General features: G+C 38.0%; 1 protein-coding gene across 4 annotated transcripts in view; it reads left to right on the forward strand.

Annotated features, from left to right (window-relative positions):
* DCAF6 (DDB1 and CUL4 associated factor 6) overlaps positions 1-18744 on the forward strand; it is a 206500-nt gene that overhangs the window by 42543 nt on the left and 145213 nt on the right. For 3 of the 4 annotated variants that reach the window (XM_006887399.1, XM_006887401.1, XM_006887402.1), the window contains exons 2-4: positions 4131-4192; positions 17108-17200; positions 18261-18446. In XM_006887399.1, coding sequence (XP_006887461.1) covers positions 4131-4192; positions 17108-17200; positions 18261-18446 — 341 coding nt within the window. The remainder of the gene's footprint in view (positions 1-4130; positions 4193-17107; positions 17201-18260; positions 18447-18744) is intronic. The other variant, XM_006887400.1, reaches the window with a different exon arrangement.

An 18744-nucleotide genomic window follows, 5' to 3' on the forward strand; every position in this document is an offset into this window, starting at 1 on the left:
GTGGTGCTGGGGAAGAGTATTGAATGTACCATGGACTGCCAAGAAAACAAACAGAGTCATCCTGGAGAGGATTAAGCCAAGCAACTCCTTGGAGGCAAGGATTCTGGGGCTTCGTCTGATGTACTTTGGGCATGTTGCAAGGAGGGACAAGTCTTTGGAGAGGGACATCATGCTTGGTAGGGTGGAGGGACAGCGCAGGAGGGGAAGACCCTCTCTGAGGTGGATTGATTTATTGACTGGGGTAATCAGGATGGGTGTGTCAGGGGCAGTGCGATTGGCACATGATAGAGCAGGGTTTAGGGCTGTTGTACATAGAGTCGCTATGAATTGCAAACGACTGGACGGCACATAACAACATCAGAGAGCTGGACAATAAATAAGGGTGACAGAAGAAGAATTGATGCCTTTGAGTTGTGGTGCTAAAGAGTAATGAATATTAGACATAGATCAATGGTAATTATATAAAATACAATGAATAGGAATTCTTGTATAAAGTGCAATGTACCTGAACAAAACACAATATAAATCAAAGCTTGTATAAAACACAATATACATGCATTAAAAACAATGTATATGAATGGTTTTCTACAATTCAATAATAATATAGAAGGTAAAAAACAGTGAAAAGACAAAGGACAGACCAGGAAAAAGCATTTTCAGGAAATATGTATCTGATGAAAGACTCTAATATTCAAAAGAAAAAATTTAACTACCCAATAGCAAAAATAAAAAATGAGATAAAACACTTAAATTGATACTTTACAAAAGAGTATATAGTCAATTGGTCTGCAAATGCAGGGGGGGAAAATATTGTGACCTTTTACTAGTAAAAACCCCAAAAAAACCCAGCTCTAAAATTCAAGGATGAAGCACCTAAATGGAAAAATCGAAAACTACTGAGAACTGCAGTCTTCAGTATGGATTGAGGCTCAATATCAAGAAAACAAAGATTCTCACCACTGGGCTGATTGGCAGCATCATAATGGATGGTGAATAGATTGAGATTGTTCACAGTTTTGGTTTGCTTGGCTACACAGCCAGCACTCTTGGCACCAGCAGCCAGGAAATTAAAAGACATATTGCATTGGGAAGGCAGTTGGAGACCTCTTTAAAGTGCTGAAGTGCAAAGATGTCAGTCTGGAGACTAAGGTGCACCTGATACATGCCATGATCTTTGCAGTCACTTGCTATGCATCAGAGAGCTGGACAATGACTAGATGATAGCGGCTCTATGTACAACAGCCCTAAACTCTGCCCTACATTGTGCTAATCTCACTATCTCTGACACATCTACCCCCATTATCCCAGTAACGGAATCAATCCGTCTCCTGGAGGGTCTTCCTCTCCCGCTCTGTCTCTCTACATTCAAAGCATGACGTCAGTCTCCAAGTACTGGTCCCTCTTTGCAATATGTCCAAAGTATGTCAGATGAATCTTCAGAATCCTTGCCTATAAGGAGCAGCCCAGCTTCACCCTCTCCAGGACAAACCTGTTCACTCTCTTAGCAGTCTATGTTGTATCAGTACTCTTCTCCAACATCACAGCTCAAAGGCATCAACTCTCCTTCTATCATCCCTACTCATAGTCCACCTTTCTTTTCTTTTTTTTTTAATTTTACTGGGAAAAACATGTTGGTGATACAAGGAGGTGAGGGTTGGGAGCAGAAGGGTGAGGATGGGCAGGGATGAAAATTGCAGGGATGCAGTTGCAGAGCTGCACAGTTTGGTTGGTGGGGGAAACAGGTGAAGGAAATGAAAAAAGATCAGCGGGGACCAGATGATACAGGGTAATGGTAAGCATAGTCCAATGGTGATTAAACAAACTATCTTATTCATTTGTGGGTTTCTCATTTGGGAATTGGGCACAGACTCTCTGGCTTCTTCATGCTGAACAGGGGCATTGATGTAAAAGGGGAAAGGGAGCACACTCTATCAACTTACTGGTGGTCTTGGGTTAAAGCTGCTTGCTTTCTTGTTCTGTTAGAAGATATTTTCCTGACATGTACTCCCCTATGGACTGCAATGTGTTTTGCCAGGTGTGTCCAGTGGGTATGGCTGACTGAACCTGAGGCTCATCTCCTTTGCTTCCTTAGCTGGCAGTTGTATTTCCTTTTTGTCTCTGGAACTAGGTTCAGGGTCAGGTCTGGAGTAAAACTCAGTGTTAAGGTTACCTATAGGAAAGGGAGCAAACCTAGAGAGAACGAACTTGTGAGTTATAAATAGAAGGGCTTTGGGGGCGTTACTTATGGGTGTACTAGGGAAGAGGGTGGAGGAAAGTAGCCTAGATAAAATTCTCTGTATGCCCTAGGCAGTTTTTTCTACCCAGTGGTGGGATGGCACAACCTGAGGGCTGAGGAGCTCACCCCGAGGGCCAAAGATGGCTGGCCCCAAGCCGGGTGACACACCCTCGGGGCTGTCTGGCACACTCCCCCACCAAAATCCGCCCCCCCAGTCCGAACCCCTCTCCTGACCAAAGACCATGTGGCCAGGAACAGCATCCCCAATTCCATCACCACTACCTTTACCCCCCTCCCAATAAGTGGTCATACTGTAATTTGAAGTAGTTGTCATTGCCCTCCCCCTTTATAAATGGAGAAAGGAACCTGAGAGTGGTGAACAGACTCCCCCCAGGTCTAAACAGTTCTTGGCAGAGGCATTCAACAGATCAAAAGATGTGGTGCATTGAGGATATCTGCCATATTGGACATCCTGCCACTGTTAAGTGTCGTCAGGTCATAGACAGCTCACAGTAACTTTCATCAATCCATTGTATTCGTGATCTTCCTCTCTGACCTACCCGAGGAAACCCGAATCTGCAGCTAGGTCTCCCGCTGCCACCATTTTGGCTCCAAGAATTCTCCCCAGAACAGGTCCACTCTGCAGCAATGTGATGGCTCTGCTGCACCAGCCTGGGACGGGCGGGGCGCCGCTGCCTGCCACGTGGCCTTGGCAACAGGGGGCTGGGAGCTGTGAGACTCACCCATTCCTCTCTGGGAATCCTTGATCTCCTGATGTTGAGCCTCAGTCTGAACCGAAGATCAGTCGTTTACTGTTTTAACTGTTCAATTATCAATAAACGGAGGTCTGTAGAAAGCCGTGGTGGCGCTCCTCCAAGTGGTCCTCTGCTCCCGCAGTTCACCACACTGTCTCTGCCTCTGCCGCTGTCTTGGATCCCTAGTCCACCTTTCTTTGCAAGAACTTGCAAAAACCATGGCCCGTATCAGGCGCATCTTAGTTTCCAGATTGACATTGTTGCTCTTCAGTACTTTGGAGAGGTCTCTGACAGCAGACTTTCCCAATGCAAGACATCTTTTAAGTTTCTGGCTGCTGGTATCAATAGTGTTGAAACAGAGACAGTAAGATTGATACAAGATAGAGCAGGTTTCAGAGCTGCTATACATAGGGTCACTATGAGTGACAGGCAGCTTGACAGAATATAACAAGAATAACATTTACTGAAGATGGTTTTCCCCTGTGGAATAGAATTGACCCATTCCCTGTGGAATAGAATTGACCCATTGTTGAAAATTTATTGTCCATAAATTATGACATTTATTACTGCATTCCCAGTTTTTTCCTATTGGTCTATGTGTCTATTGTTGAATCAGTACCGGATTGTTTTTGTAACTGTAGCTTTTTTAGTGTTATAGGGAACGCTAGTAGCCTAGAGATAAGAAGCTGCATTGCCAACCCAGAGGACTGTGATTTGAATTCACCAGTTGCTCTGTGTGAGAAGGATGGACATTATCCTCCCATGCTGTTAACTGCCTCTGAAAACCTGCTAGAGGGTCCACTATGAATTATCAGTTACAACTTAGTGTTACAGAAAACCAACATAGTATGTTTTAGGGATAAGAACTGTGAGGGATGATACTTTGTTCTTCAATATTGCTTTGACTATTTCAGTTTGAAATTGTATAGTTTCAAGTTAACTGAGGCCCATTTGAGTTCCTTTTTGTGAAAAATAGATTTGTGTCTAGGCTCATGTTTCAGCGTATGAATGATTGTTCCAGGACAATATATATCTAGAAGACTATTCTTTCACTATTGAATTTCCTTTTCTCCTTTATATTTTTCTCATCAGTAACTTGATAGATAAAATTATTTATTTAGTTCTTTATTTCTTTACAGGAAGAAGAGAATTTATCCAAAGATTAAAACTTGAAGCAACCCTGAATGTGCATGATGGCTGTGTAAGTTATAGCTAATTGTCAACTATGAAGCACTTTAATAATAAATTTTCAAATGTTTGATGAAATGTTTGGATTCTTCAGAGGACATTGTGACTAACTTGAATAGCATGAGAAAAACACAAGACACTAAAAGAGAAAAAAGAGTATTTCCAAATTAGATAAAGTCCACAGGAGAATTTTTAAAATGTGAATATATATATTTATTTATTATTATTACCAAAAGGCTTCTATCTCTTTTACTTTCTTTTGTCACGGTAACTAGTTAATCTTCAAAGGTAATGGTCACCTATCTAAGATTTTAGTCATTGATTTGGTGTATCCTCTTATGTCACTTTTTTATCATGCCACTTTGTATTGATATTCTTCAATATTACTGGTTGATTACATCATCTCTGCTAAACTCTCTCTTCTACTTGGCCTTTAAAAACTCTCTATCCTGATATCTCCCACATCCCTCTTTTATCTATCTTCATATGATCCTATCTGGTCCCATGACTTTAAAAAGCGTGACAGTCATCACTTCTTGGAGCTCTCAAGGGTCACATGTTGAAATCTATATAAGATTCTAATAGCACATTAATATCCCCCTGACTTCAAGTCAGTTCTAGTTCTTAATGACACTCTATCGGGTTTTCAAGGCTGAAATCTTTGTAAGAGAAGACTGCCCATCTTTCACCTGTGTGATGTCTTCTGGAATGAAACTAATGAAAATTTTTCATCTTGCTTTACTGTTGAATTCGTTGTGTGAAGGTACCCCAGTTTCCGTAACTATTTATCTGCTGATGGTTACTTGGGTTGTTTCCGTTTCAATACTATTATAAATAATACTGTAAAGAAGAAGAATACTAAAATAATACTGTTGTTAGGTGCCATCAAATCATCAAAAGAGTACATATATTCATAGCAACTTTTTGAATAACAGGTCTACACCCTGTTCTATCTGGTGTAATAAATGTGGGTGTACATTTATCAATTTACACCTATATTTATATCACAGATACTATTTTCTAAGAATAAATACTAACTAACTAACTAACTAAGTAACTAACTAACTAACTAACTAACTAACTAACAGAATTGCTGGATCAAATGTTATGTCCATTTTCAGTCTTTTAAGGAAGCACCAGACAGACTTCTTTCCATAGTGGCTAAACTGTTTTTCCCACCAACATTGAAAACGAGTCCCAATCTCTCCACACTGTAGTCATCAGTTGTTTCTTGTTCTTTGAATTTTTCTGTTGTAGCTGGGCTGAAATGATAATTGTTTTGATTTGCCTCTCTCTAATCCAGAACATTTATTCATGTGTTTGTTGGCTATCTGAATGTCTTCCTTTTTTCGTGGTGTCTTCTTCTGGCTTTTTATTATGGTTATGCTTGCTTCATTGCATGAGTTTGATAGTATTTCCACTTTTTTCTCATATTCTGAAGTAGATTGAGTAGAATTGGTATCGTTGTTATTGTTGTTCTGTGCCATTGAGTTGCTTGCGATTCATAGCGACCCTAAGTCCAAGAGCTCTAAGTGTCGTTCTATCCTGTGCCAACCTAGCCATCTCAAATGCACTTACTCCCACCACTCCAGTCACAGAATTGATCCATCTCATCGAAGGTCTTCCTCTCCCTTGCTGCCCCTCCACTCTGCCAAACATGATGTCCCTCTCCAAGGACCAGTCCCTCCTTGCAACATGACCAAAGTATGTCAGACATACTTGATTCCAAGGAGCATTCCGAATTCACCTTCTCCAGGACAAACCTGTTTGTTCTCCTTGCAGTCCATGGAATACTCAGTACTCTTCTCCAGCACCACAGCTCAAAGGCATCAGTTCTCTTTCTATCATCCCTATTCACTGTCCAACTCTCTGATGCATAACACGTAATTGGAAAGACTATAGCCTGGATCAGGCGCCCCTTAGTCTCCAGCCTGATGTTGTTGCTCTTCAGTACTCTTGAGCGGTCCCTCACAGCTGACTTTCCCAATGCAATTCGTCTCTTGATTTCCTGGCTGCTGTTACCAAGATTGTGGAGCCAAGTAAACTGAAACTGTTAGCTCTCTCAATCCCTTCACCATCCATACTGATGCTGCCAGTTGGCCCAGTGGTAAGAATCTTTGTTTTCTTGAAGTTGAGCTTCAATCCATATAGGAGGCTGCAGTCCTTGTCCTTCTGCAGCAAGCACTTCAGGTCCTCCTCAGTTTCAGCAAGCAGGGTTGTGTCATCTGCATAACTCAGATTGTTGATGATTCTTCCACCAATCCTGATGCCACATTCCTCCTCGTTTGGTAGAGTATACCAGTGAAGCTATCAGGCCTAGATTTTTGTTGTTGTTGTTGGAATAATGACTTGTTTCATTTTCTTTTTCTTTGTGTGTGTGATAAGTCTGTTCAAAGAGTTTCTATAAATGTGTCAATTTTGTCTAGGTTTTCAAATTTGGGTATAATTCTTCATAAAATTCTGTTCTTATTTTTATTTCATTTTATTCTTTTGAAACATCACTCATTTAAATTCTTATTCGTGTTATTTGTGTCTTCTTTTTCTTTATTAGATTTGCCAGTGACCTGTCAAATTTTTTAAAATATTTTTTATTTTTTTAGACTTTATTATTATTATTATTAATTTTAATGAAAATTTACAGAGACTTTGGATTCATTCATTGTTGTACTTTTTCCCCCTCCCAGCCCTCCCCCACAATACACTCCCCTCTTGGAAAAGTAAAAGAAAAATTCTTTGATTGTTTTACAATCCCTCTGCCAGATCCACTCCACCATGCAGCCTTCTTTCTGTATTCCTATCATGACAATAATACCTAATCACATATCTCTTTTAAACAGTTTTCTCCCTCATCTGTTTCAGTCTTTCTCAGTCTCCCCCCAACCCTGATGTCAGTCCTGTTTGACAACAGTGGCACTATGCAGTATTTTTAATTTTGTGACTGAGATTCAGAATAATGTCCTCCAGTATCACCCATTTTGAATAATATTTCATGAGTTCCTTGTTTTTCAATGCAGTGTGTGAATTCCATTGTGTGAATATACCACAGCTTCTCTATCCATTCGTTTTTTGATGGGCACTTAGGTTGTCTCCAACTCCTTGCTATTGTGAACAAAGCCTCAGTAAACATGAGTGTGCATATATTTGCTTGGGTGACAGGTAAGGTCTCTTTGGGGTATATTCCCAATAGTGGAATTGCTTGGTCAGATGATATCTCTATTTGCAACTTTTTGAGAAAGCACCACACCACGTTCCACAGTGGTTGCACCATTTTATACTTCCACCAACAGTGAATAAGGGTTCCTATTTCTCCACAACATCGCCAGCATTTGTTGCTTGCTGTTCTGTTAAATTTTGTTATTCTTACTGGGGTGAGATGATATCTCATAATTGTTTTGATTTGCATCTCTCTTAGAGCTAGGGATTTTGAACATTTTTTTCATGTGTTTTGTTGGCCATCTGAATGTCTTCTTTGGTGAAATGTCTGTTCATATCCTGTGCCCATTTTTCAATTGAAAATATTTTTTATTATACGGAGACTGGATTTCCATTCATTCATGTTGCACTTTACTCCCTGCCTAACCTCCCCTCAAGTTTGCTCTTCTCTTTGAAAAGTAAAAGAAAAATTCTTTCATTGTTATACAATCCCTCCCCCAAATTCACTCCACTATGCAGCCTTTGTTCTGAACTCCTTTCATGACAATAATAGCTAATCATATATCCATTTTAAATAGTTCTCTCCCTCATCTGTTTCAATGCAGTATATATAATTTATCCCCATTTTTCTGTCTCTCCCCAATCCCGAAGTCAGTACCATTTTACAACAGTGGCACTATGCAATATTTGTCCTTTTGTGAATAAGGTGGTTCAGTCAGCATAATGTCCTCCAGGGCCAACCATTTTGAATAATATTTCATGAGTTCTTTGTTTTTCAAAAAAAGTGTAGTATTCCATTGTGTAAATAAACCAGAGCTTCTCTATGCATTTGTTTGTTGATGGGCACATAGGTTGTTTCCAACTCTTTACTATTGTGAACAAAGCTACAATGAACATGAGTGTGCATATATCTGCTTTGGTAGCAGTAATGGTTTCTTTAGGGTATATTCCAAGTAGTGGAATTGCTGGGTCAAATGATATTTCTATTTGCAACTTTTTGAGAAAGTGCCACACCGCCTTCCACAGTGGTTGCACCATTTTACACTTCCACCAACAATGAATAAGGGTTCCAGTTTCTCCTCAACCTCACTAGCATTTGTTGTTTGCTCTTCTGTTAAATTTTGCTATTCTGACTGGGGTGCACTAGGGATTTTGAACATTTGTTCTTGTGTTTGTTTATCTTGTGCCCATTTTTCAGTTGGGTTGTTTACCTTTATCTTGTTGTGGTGCTTGAGTATTTTATACATTCTAGATGTAAGTTCCTTATGTCATTACCAAATACTTTTTCCCAGTCAGTGGTTTCCCTTTTCACACTGTTGGAGAAGTTTTTGGATGTGCATAGGAATTTTATTCTTAGAAGGTCCCATTCATCCTTTTTATCCTATCCTGGTTGTAGATTTTTCAGGATTCTTGGAAGACTGTTTACGCTGTGGATTAGGACTTCTAGAGTTCTTCCAAGCTTTTCTTTAATGAAGTTTTTAGTCCTTGGTTTTAGTCCTAGAGTCCATCATCCACCTTGAATTGGTTTTTGTATATGGAGTGAAGTGTGGCTCTTGCTTGAATTTTCTGCAGATAGTTTTCCAATTTTGCCAATACCATTTGTTAAAAAGACTGTCATTTTCTCACTTAACTGATTTCATCTCCTTGTCAAAAATCAGTTGACCATAGAGATGGGCTGGTCTCTGGATTCTCAATTCTATTCCATTGATCTATGTGTCTTTCTTTGTACCAGTGCCACACTGTCTTGACCAGCAGGGCAGTGTAGAAGGTTTGAAATCAGGGAATGAGATGCCTTTTACCTTGTTTCTATTTTTAAGGAGTGCTTTGCTTATTGGGGGCTTCTTTCCATTCCAAGTGAAACTGGAGATTGTCTTTTCTATCTCATTGAAGAATGGGATTGCTATTTGTATTGGGACCCATCTAGTCATGTTGATTCTGTTGTTTTGTGAGTTCTGTTTTATTACATATACTCTTATCTGTATTATTTGTTTCTTCTAGAAAATGTTGGTTTTACTTGCTATTTTTCTAATTGTTGGTGATGTTTGGGTCAGATGTTGATTTTGGCTCTTTTTTTAAATGTATGTGTATTTATTGCTCTAGTTGACTTAAGAATACTGCTTTTGCTGTGTCCCAAAGATTTTGGTATGATGTGCTTTCAGTTTTATTTAGTTCAAAAAATTGTAAAAGATCTTTTCCTGTTTCTTTTATTATCCATCATTGTTAGAGCAAGGTATTATTTTGATAGGTGCTATTGAGTCAGCTCTTGGTTGCAGTTACTATCTCTTAAGAGATTGGGAAGAGCTGGAGTCAGAAATTATAAAGGGCCAAACTCACTCAGCATTTCTCAAGCTGAAGGAACTAAAGAACAAATTAAAGGCAATACTTAAGGATGCTTTGGGCAGAGTATTAAATGATCCAGGAAGCATTAAAAGAAGATGGAAGGAGTATATAGAGTCATTGTACCAAACGGAATTGGCGAACACGGAAGAGTTTCATGAAACAGTGTATGAGCAAGAGACCTTGTTGAAGGAGGACGTTCAAGTTGCTCTGAAGTAATTGGCAAAAAATAAGGCCCCAGGATTTGACGGCATATCAGTTGACTTATTTCAGCAAACAGTCACCCAAGTTGTGCCTAGAAATTTTTATGACAGCTACCTGGCCAACTGGCTGAAGGAGATCCATGTTTGTTTACACACACACACACACACACACACACACACACACACACACACACACACACAAATGTGTGTGTGTGTGTATATGTGTGTGCCCTGAGTGTGTAAATAATCTGACAATATCATTAATATCAAATGCAACAAGATCTTGCTGAAAATGATCTAAAATCAACTGAAACAGCACATCAACAGAGAACTGTCAGATGTGCAGGCTGGGTTTAGTGGAGGCCATGGTACTAGGGATATTATAGCTAATATTAAGATGGATTTGGGCTGAAAGGAAGAAGTACCAGAGGAATATCTATGTGTGTTTCATTGACTGTGCAAAGGCATTTGACTGTGTGGATCAGAAAATTCTGTGGATAACTCTGAGAAGAATGGGAATCTCAGAAGACTTGATTGTGCATATGTGGAACCTATTCTTAGACCAGGAGGCAGTCATCAGAACAGAGCAAGGAAACTCTGCATGGTTCAAAATCAGGAAAGGTGAACACCAGGGATGCAGTCTATCTCCATACTTTTTCAGTCTGTATGCAAAACAGATCATCCAGTAGGCTGGGTTCTGTGAAGAGGAATGTGGCACCAGGATTGAAGAAAAACTCATCTACAGCCTACATTCTGCAGATGACACAACCTTGCTTGCTGAAACTGAGGAGGACCTGAGATATTTGCTGCAGAAGGTCAAGGACTACAACCTTTAATATGGATTGAAGCTCAACATCAAGAAAACAAAGATTCTCACCTCTAGGCTGATTGGCAGCATCATGATAAACCGTGAGATTGAGATGAGATTAACAGTTTCAGTTTGCTTGACTTAGCAATCAGTACTCTTGGTACCAGCAGCCAGGAAATCAGAAGACAAATTGCATTCGGGAAATTGGCTGTCAGGGACCTTGCCAGAGTATTGAAGAGCAATGATGCCAATCTGGAGACCAAAGTGTGATGATCCAGGCCATAGTCTTTGCAATTACTTGCTACACATCAGAAAGCTGGACAAACTAGGGGTGATACATGGAAAATTGATGCCTTTTAGTTGTGGTGTTCTAGAAGAGTATTAAATATATCATGGACGGTTAGGAGAATAAACAAGTTCGTTCTGGAGAGGATGAAACCAGGCTGCTCCTTGAAGGCAGGGATTCTGAAGCTCTGTCTCATATACTTTGGACATGTTGCAAGGAGGGACTAGTCCTTCAAGAGGGACAGTATACTTGGGAGGGTGGAGGGACAGCACGACAGAGGAAGACCCAGGGTGAGATGGATTGATTCAGTGACTGGGATAATGGGAGTGGGTGTGTCTGAGACAATGAGGTTGGCTCAGGATAGAGCAGGGTTCAGAGCTGTTGTACATAGGGTCTCTACGAGTCGCAAGCAACTTGACAACACTTAACACCACCACCACCATTGATTCAGCTACAATTCATAACAATCCTATGAAAAACAGATCTAAATCTTGTCCTTTCCTATACAATCCTTACTTGTCATACTCAAACCCATTGTGGCAATCACTGTGCCTGTCCATCTTGTTGAGGATCTTCATTCCTTTCTCTGATCTTCCACCTTTCTCAGCATGATGTCTCTCTCTGAGGATTGATTCATCCTGAGAATATGATCAGAGTAAGTGAGATAAAGTTTTAGCATCTTTGCCTATAAGAAGCACTCCGGTTGCACTTTCACCAAGACAGATTTTTGTTTGTTCTTTTGGCAATCCATAGTATATGCAATATGCTTTGCTACCATCACAATTCAAAGATGTTAATTCTTTGGTCTTCTTTGTTCATTGTCCAATGTTCAGTTGCATAGGAACCAACTGAAAAGACCATCACTTGGATCAGGTGTACCTTAGTCTTTAAACTGACTTCCTTGCTCTTTAGACCTTTGGAGAGATCCTTGACTGCAGGTTTCCTCAGTGTAACACATTTTTTGTTTGTTTGTTTCTTGACTACTACTACCACCATGGGTATTCATTATGGATCCAAGTAAAATTAAATAACTGATAATTTCAATCACAGTATTCCCTACTGGTCCAGTGGTGAAGATTTTGGTTTTCTTCATGTTGACATGTAACCTGTGTTGAAGGCTGTAGTCTTCGATCAACTGCAGTAAGTGAAGAAGATCTGAAGCACTAAGTGGAGATCCGAGGCAAGGTGTTAGTTTCCATGTATTTAATTTTCTCCTTTTTATTTTTCTGTTTTTAATTTCTAATTGTAGTGAGCTGAGAATATGCTTTGAGATATTTATTTCTTATTCATTGAGGCTTCTTTAGTGATCTAAAATACAGTCTGTTCTGGAGAATGTTCCATGTGCATTCTATTCTTGTTAGGTGGAGTATTCAGTATATATCTGTAAGATCCAGTTAGTTAATTGTATTGTTTATGTCTTCTGAATATTTGTTGAATTTCTTCCTAGTTGTTTTGTCCTTCATTGAGAGTCATATTTTAAAGTCTCCTATTTGCTGTCTGTTTGTTAAATTTTGATTTATCTTGTGACTCTGTCATTGGATACAAAATATTAGTTATGTCCTCTTGCTCAGTTGACCCTTTGATAATTATATAATGCCTTTCTTTGTCTCTTATGTTGCTTTTTGCCTTGGAGTCTATATTTTATCAGAAATTATATTACCCCTTCTGCTTTTTTGAAGTTGATGTTTACTTGATAACCTTTTTCCCACACTTTGATTTTTAGTCTGTCTTTGTCTTTGTTTCTAATGTAGTCCTATTGTAGACAACAAATTGCTGGGTCATGTTTTCTTATCCAGTCTACTACTCTTTTACTCTTGATTGGTGCATTTAATTAATTCACATTCAGTGCCATTTTCAATAGGTTTTAGTTTTGTTGGGGTTTTTTTTTTAGGTTTTGTTTTATTGCTGTTATTTTGCTGAACTCTTTTTTCAAATGTTGCTGATATCTTTGTTCTAGCTGGTTTTGTGTAGTAAGTTAATTTGGCCTATGACGTTTCTTATCATTTTTTCATTGTTCATTCCAGGACAAAGTTAAAAACAAACAAAATTCTAAAAAAATGATATAAAGTGAAGAAAATGAGAGGGGGAAAATGAAGACCCTTGTAATGGTTGAGGGTGGGGTGGCTACGGATTGTTGTGCTTCCCACTGGTTTGGTGAGTGGTAGTGAGATGTGTGTCCTGGCATAATGTGCCTGCCAGGCCAGCAAAAGGTTGAGGTTCAGTTGCCCAGTCAAGTCAGAATTTCTGCTTGTCTTGGAGGAAGGTAAGACCCCAAAATATGGACTGGGTCATGGACAGCACCTCTTTCTGTCTAGAGGGTATTGATGGGTATGGAACCCAACCTGAAATCAAGTTTCTAATGGTCTTTAGTGAACCTTTGAAAATTCATGTTTCTAGGAGTGATTTCTTTGCAAATCGAGGATGGATGGACACAGGCAGAGTTCCCAGTCAAGAGTGCTACCATGTAGAAGCAGTCACTGTCAAACTGAGTTGCTCAAGGGTAGTGCACACCATAGAGATTGCACTGTGTCAGTGTAGGTGTGGTACGTACCAAGTGAAGTACTTTCAAGGTGTCTGCAAGGGTGCCCAATCGTAGGCAAAGACCCCATTCTGAGGTGGTGTCCCTACCATTTAAGAGACTGATGGATAAAAATGTGACCAGAGGCTTACAGAAAGCTAATCTTGTTTTTCCCTGAGGTGGCATTGATTCATTATGCACTAATCCCATATTTATGCCTATTTTAAAGAACATAATTACTGTGAATAATGAGAATTCAATGTATATGCCACAGTGTTTATCCATTCATTTGTTAAAGACCATGATCATGATTGGATTTTTCTCCGCCTTTGAGTGGTTGTAAATAATGCTACTTTAAATATGCTTATATGAATTTGTTTGAGTAGTTATTCTCAATTTTTGAAGTATTTGCCTAGGTATAAAATTGTTGGATCACATGTTTTAACTTTTTTTAAAAAACACCAAAATTGTTTCTTCTGTGGCCAGATAATTTTCCATTCCTGTCAACAGTGTATAGAGGTTTTCATTTCTCTACATTCTTCCCAATACTTAATTCCTTCCTTTCTCTTCATTTCCCTTCCTTTCTTTTTTTTTCCTTTGTATCTCTTCCTACCTCCTTCCCTCTCATCTGTCAGTGTGAAAAAGCATTGCTTTTTTCTGATGTCTAATGATGTTGAAGACTCATCAACAACCTGCATTATACAAATGACACAATCTTATTTGCAGAAAGTGAAGAGGATTTGAAGCACTAACTGTAGAAGATCAGTTTGGATGAGTTAGACCTCAACATCAAGAAAACAAAATTCATGGTAGATGGATTTCATTTTACTTTGATCCACAATTAACAGCTATGGTAAAAGCAATCAAGAAATAGATGTACAGGGGAAATGAGCTGTCAAGGACCTCTTTAAAGTCCTGAAGAACAAGGATGTCAGTTTATAGATTAAGGAAAACTTCATCCAAGGCATGGTATTTTCATTTGCTTTATGTGCATCTGGAAGTTGGGCAGTGAACAAGGATAACAGAAGAAGAATAGTCCTTTGAATTATGGTGTTGGAGAAGAGTACTGAATATTCCCATAGACTGCCAGAAGAACAAACGAATTTGTCTTGGACAAAGTATAACCAGGGTGCTCCTTAAAGGCAAGGATGGGGAAGCTTCACATCACATACTTTAGTTATATTGTCAGGAGGACCAAGTCTTTGGAAAAAACATCATGCTAGAAAGATGGAAAAGCAGAGAAAGAAAGGAAGATCTTCAACAGGATGGATTGACATAATAACTGTAACATTGGACTAGGGTATTTCAGAGATTCGGATGGTGCAGGATAGGGCAAGATTCAGATCTGTTGTTCATAAGGTTGCTGTGAATCATAGTCCACTTGACAGTACTTAACAACAACAGTGATATTGAGGGGAGCTCTGGTAGTAGTGTCTGTATGGAGTTGCTCTGTGAACCCAAAGATGGCACCTCTGTGGCATTTGAATCCACCAGTGGCTCCTTGGGAGAAAGATGAACATTCTCTTCCCATTTGGTTTCCAGCTTCAGAAACCCACTGGTGCATCAGCTGTCAGTTGATTCCAATTCTGTATCATTTGAGTTTGAGTTTTGAATGATGAGGTTTTTGGTCATTTGTAGATTTTCTGTGAAGAAATATCTATGCAGTTCCAATATTTGTTAAAATTTTTTTAATTAATTTTAATGAAAGTTTGCAGAGACTTAGGGTTGCCATTCATTGTTGCACTGAAGTTCCAATATTTTTATATTATATGATTTGTCCTTTTGTTGTTCAGTTGTTGGAAGTCTTTATATATTGTATTATATAAGGATATGTATATTACAATAATTTATTCCCATTATATATATTGTCTTTTCACTGTGTTAATTAACAATATCCTTAGATGGACAAAATGTTTACTTTTTATAAAATCCAATTTAACCTTTACTTCATTTTTTGCTGATTGTTTTAGTGTCTTATGAATTCTTTCCTAAAAGTTCATGAATACGTATTTCTTTTTTTAATCATAAATCTGAGGGTTTTTTAAAAATTAATTTTTTCTTCTTCTTTTTAAAAAATTTATTATTAATTTCAATGAAAATTCACAGAGACCCTGGACCCCCATTCATCCATTGCTGCACCCCTCTCCCCTCCCAACCCTCCTCGCCAGTACACTACCCTCCCAGAGAAGTAAAAGAAAAATTCCTTTACTGTTCCATAGTCCCTCCCCCAAGGTCCACTCCACCATGCAGCCTTTGCTCTGGACTCCTGCCATGACAAAAAGACTCAGTCACATATCCCTTCCAAATAGTTTCTCCCTCATCTGTTTCAGTCAACATCATTGAACCCAACTTTCTCAGTCTCCCCCAACCCCGAGGTCAGTCAGTCCTGTTTTACAACAGTGGCACCATGCAGCATCCCTCCCCCTGTGACCGAGATACTCCAATCAGCATAATGTCCTCCAGGGTCACCCATCTTGAACAACATTGCATGAGTTCCTTGTTTTTCAATGCAGCATAATATTTCATTGTGTGAACATACCACAGCTTCTCCATGCATTCGTCCATTGATGGGCATTTAGGTTACCTCCAACTCCTTGCCATTGTGAACGAATATGGGTGTACATATATCTGCTTGGATGCCAGTTATGGTCTCTTTGGGGTATATTCCCAGTGGTGGAATTGCTGGGTCAAATGGTTTCTCCACTTGCAACCTTCTGAGAAAGTGCCATACCTCCTTCCACAGTGGTTGCACCATTTCATACTCCCACCAACCGTGAACAAGGGTTCCAGTTTCTCCACAACCTTACCAGCATTTGTTGCTTGCTGTTCCATTAAATTTTGCTATTCTGACTGGGGTGAGATGATATCTTATAGCTGGTTTGATTTGCATCTCTCTTAAAGCTAGGGATTTTGAACATTTTTTTATGTGCTTGTTAACCATCTGAATGTCTTTGGTGAAGTGTCTGTTCATATCCTGTGCCCATTTTTCTATTGGATTATTTACCTTTATATTGTTGTGGTGTATGAATACATATTTCTATGATTTCTTCTAAGAGTTTTGTGTCATACTATTGTGTCAGATTGTTTATCCACTTGTAATTCATATTTGTATACATTGTTTTATTTTACATGTAGATAGTTGTTCCAACACAATTTTTTTTAAAGACTGATCATTGAATAACTTGGTACACTTGCAAAGAAAAAAAAGAGACTTGACCTTTAGATGTAGGGGTTTATTTCTGGATTCCTACTTTAAATCTTTTGGTCAGTATGTCTGTATTTTATGTTAGTGCCTGAGAGAACACTCATTACAATAAATTTTGTAGATAAGTTTTTCTAATTTCCCTCTGTGGTTAACCTGGTTTGGGATATAAAAAGGCTTAATTATAATGCATTCACACAATAAAATTTAAGAAATTGATAGACTTTACATTGTGAAATTTAAAAACATTATGGTTACTTAATGGCAGTCTTTTTTTTTCCAGTAAGTAAACTATATTATTTGCCGAAGACATAATCTCATTAGTGCTATTTACATCACTTTTTTGAATGTTGCAGGAATGAAAGATGGCATATTTCACTTTATGTATAGTTTATGTAATTTTTTTCTGTTTTCTTTTTAGGTTAATACAATCTGTTGGAATGACACTGGAGAATATATTTTATCTGGTTCAGATGACACCAAGTTAGTGATTAGTAATCCTTACAGCAGAAAGGTAAAGTGATTTAAAAAAAAACAAAACAACCCCACAATAATTTTGTGTTAGATTAAAAAATTAAGCTAAAAATGAAATTATTAATAAATCACTAAATGGGCAATTTGCAGTAGAAACTGCCCCTTTCCTAAATGTTATTGCGTAGTTTGGAAGTTCTTACATTGAGGTCATTTACATCCTTATGAAAATGTTATATTTCACTCATCTTTAAGCCTCTAGAAAGTTATTTAAAGATTCATCATTTTATGCAAGTGAATTAATAATTATCACAAATGACAATAAATCTATAGGTATTCTTATAAAGGAATGAAAGACAACATAGTTTTTTTCCTTTGGTGTAAAGGTGACTCAGTAAATGAATTGTCTTCTTTTTCATTTTGTTATTTTACTAGCATGTTCTTAATCCAGGTGAAGTGAGGACATCTTAAATTGGATACTGTCTTTTTCATGTCAGAGCACTTTCAAGTATGACTACCCAAGCCCAGATTTATAAATATGTCGTTTAAACTTTATTTCAGTTTATCAGAATAATTGGAATTCTAAATCTTAGCAAACCTTGTTAAAACTTGAATATCATGACATTATGTATAAAATAATGTAATAAAAATTCAAGTTTAGGTCTTTTCGTTATAAACATTTAGAGCAAATATTTTGGTGTTAGGGGAAAAATACATTTCAATTAAAAAATTTAATTTAAAAATAATATTTTTCCTAGATAAAATGAGTTTCTCTTAACTAGCACTTCATTAATTTTCAGCATTTAAATATTTAGTGGAAATTTTTTTCTTTTATTTCTTCTTAAGATCAAGTATAATAATTTAGAATAAAAAATAATCTTTCATTGGCATGAGAATGTTGGTGAGGATTTGTCTCTGTCTGTGAGATGATGATGATGGTGATGGTACAGATTTGCTGTTCATAGGATCGCTATGGGTCATGGTTGACTCATAACAATATGGTTGGTAACTAACAACAGCAACAACATGCTTATACTAAATGTACATTGTTTCTTTCTAGGAAATAATAAATTATCAAAAATTATTTTCCCTTTTTGTTTCAGGTTTTAACAACAATTCGTTCAGGACACCGAGCAAATATATTTAGTGCAAAGTTCTTACCATGCACAAATGATAAGCAGATTGTATCCTGCTCGGGAGATGGAGTGATATTTTATACTAATGTTGAGCAAGATGCAGAAACTAATAGACAATGCCAATTTACGTGCCATTATGGAACTACCTATGAGGTACTGTATTATGACTATACATAATAAATATTTAAATATATTTGTACATGTTAGCATATATATGTTGTGTGTACATATGTATATATGCATACATATTCATGCATTTATGCATGAAGAAATGATAAAGACATTATATTTTCACAAACCATTTGATAAGATATATTTTGACCTATTTGTAGATAGTTTAAAAAAATCTTTTTTTCGACATTATGCTGAGTGAGGTATCTCAGTCACAAAGGGACAAATGCTATATGGTGCCACTGTTGTAGAATGAGGCTGGCATTGGGGTGGGGGTAAG

Source organism: Elephantulus edwardii, unplaced genomic scaffold (assembly GCF_000299155.1).
Source record: "Elephantulus edwardii isolate Elephantulus edwardi_28Jun2011 unplaced genomic scaffold, EleEdw1.0 scaffold00057, whole genome shotgun sequence".
NCBI classification, from domain to species: domain Eukaryota; kingdom Metazoa; phylum Chordata; class Mammalia; order Macroscelidea; family Macroscelididae; genus Elephantulus; species Elephantulus edwardii.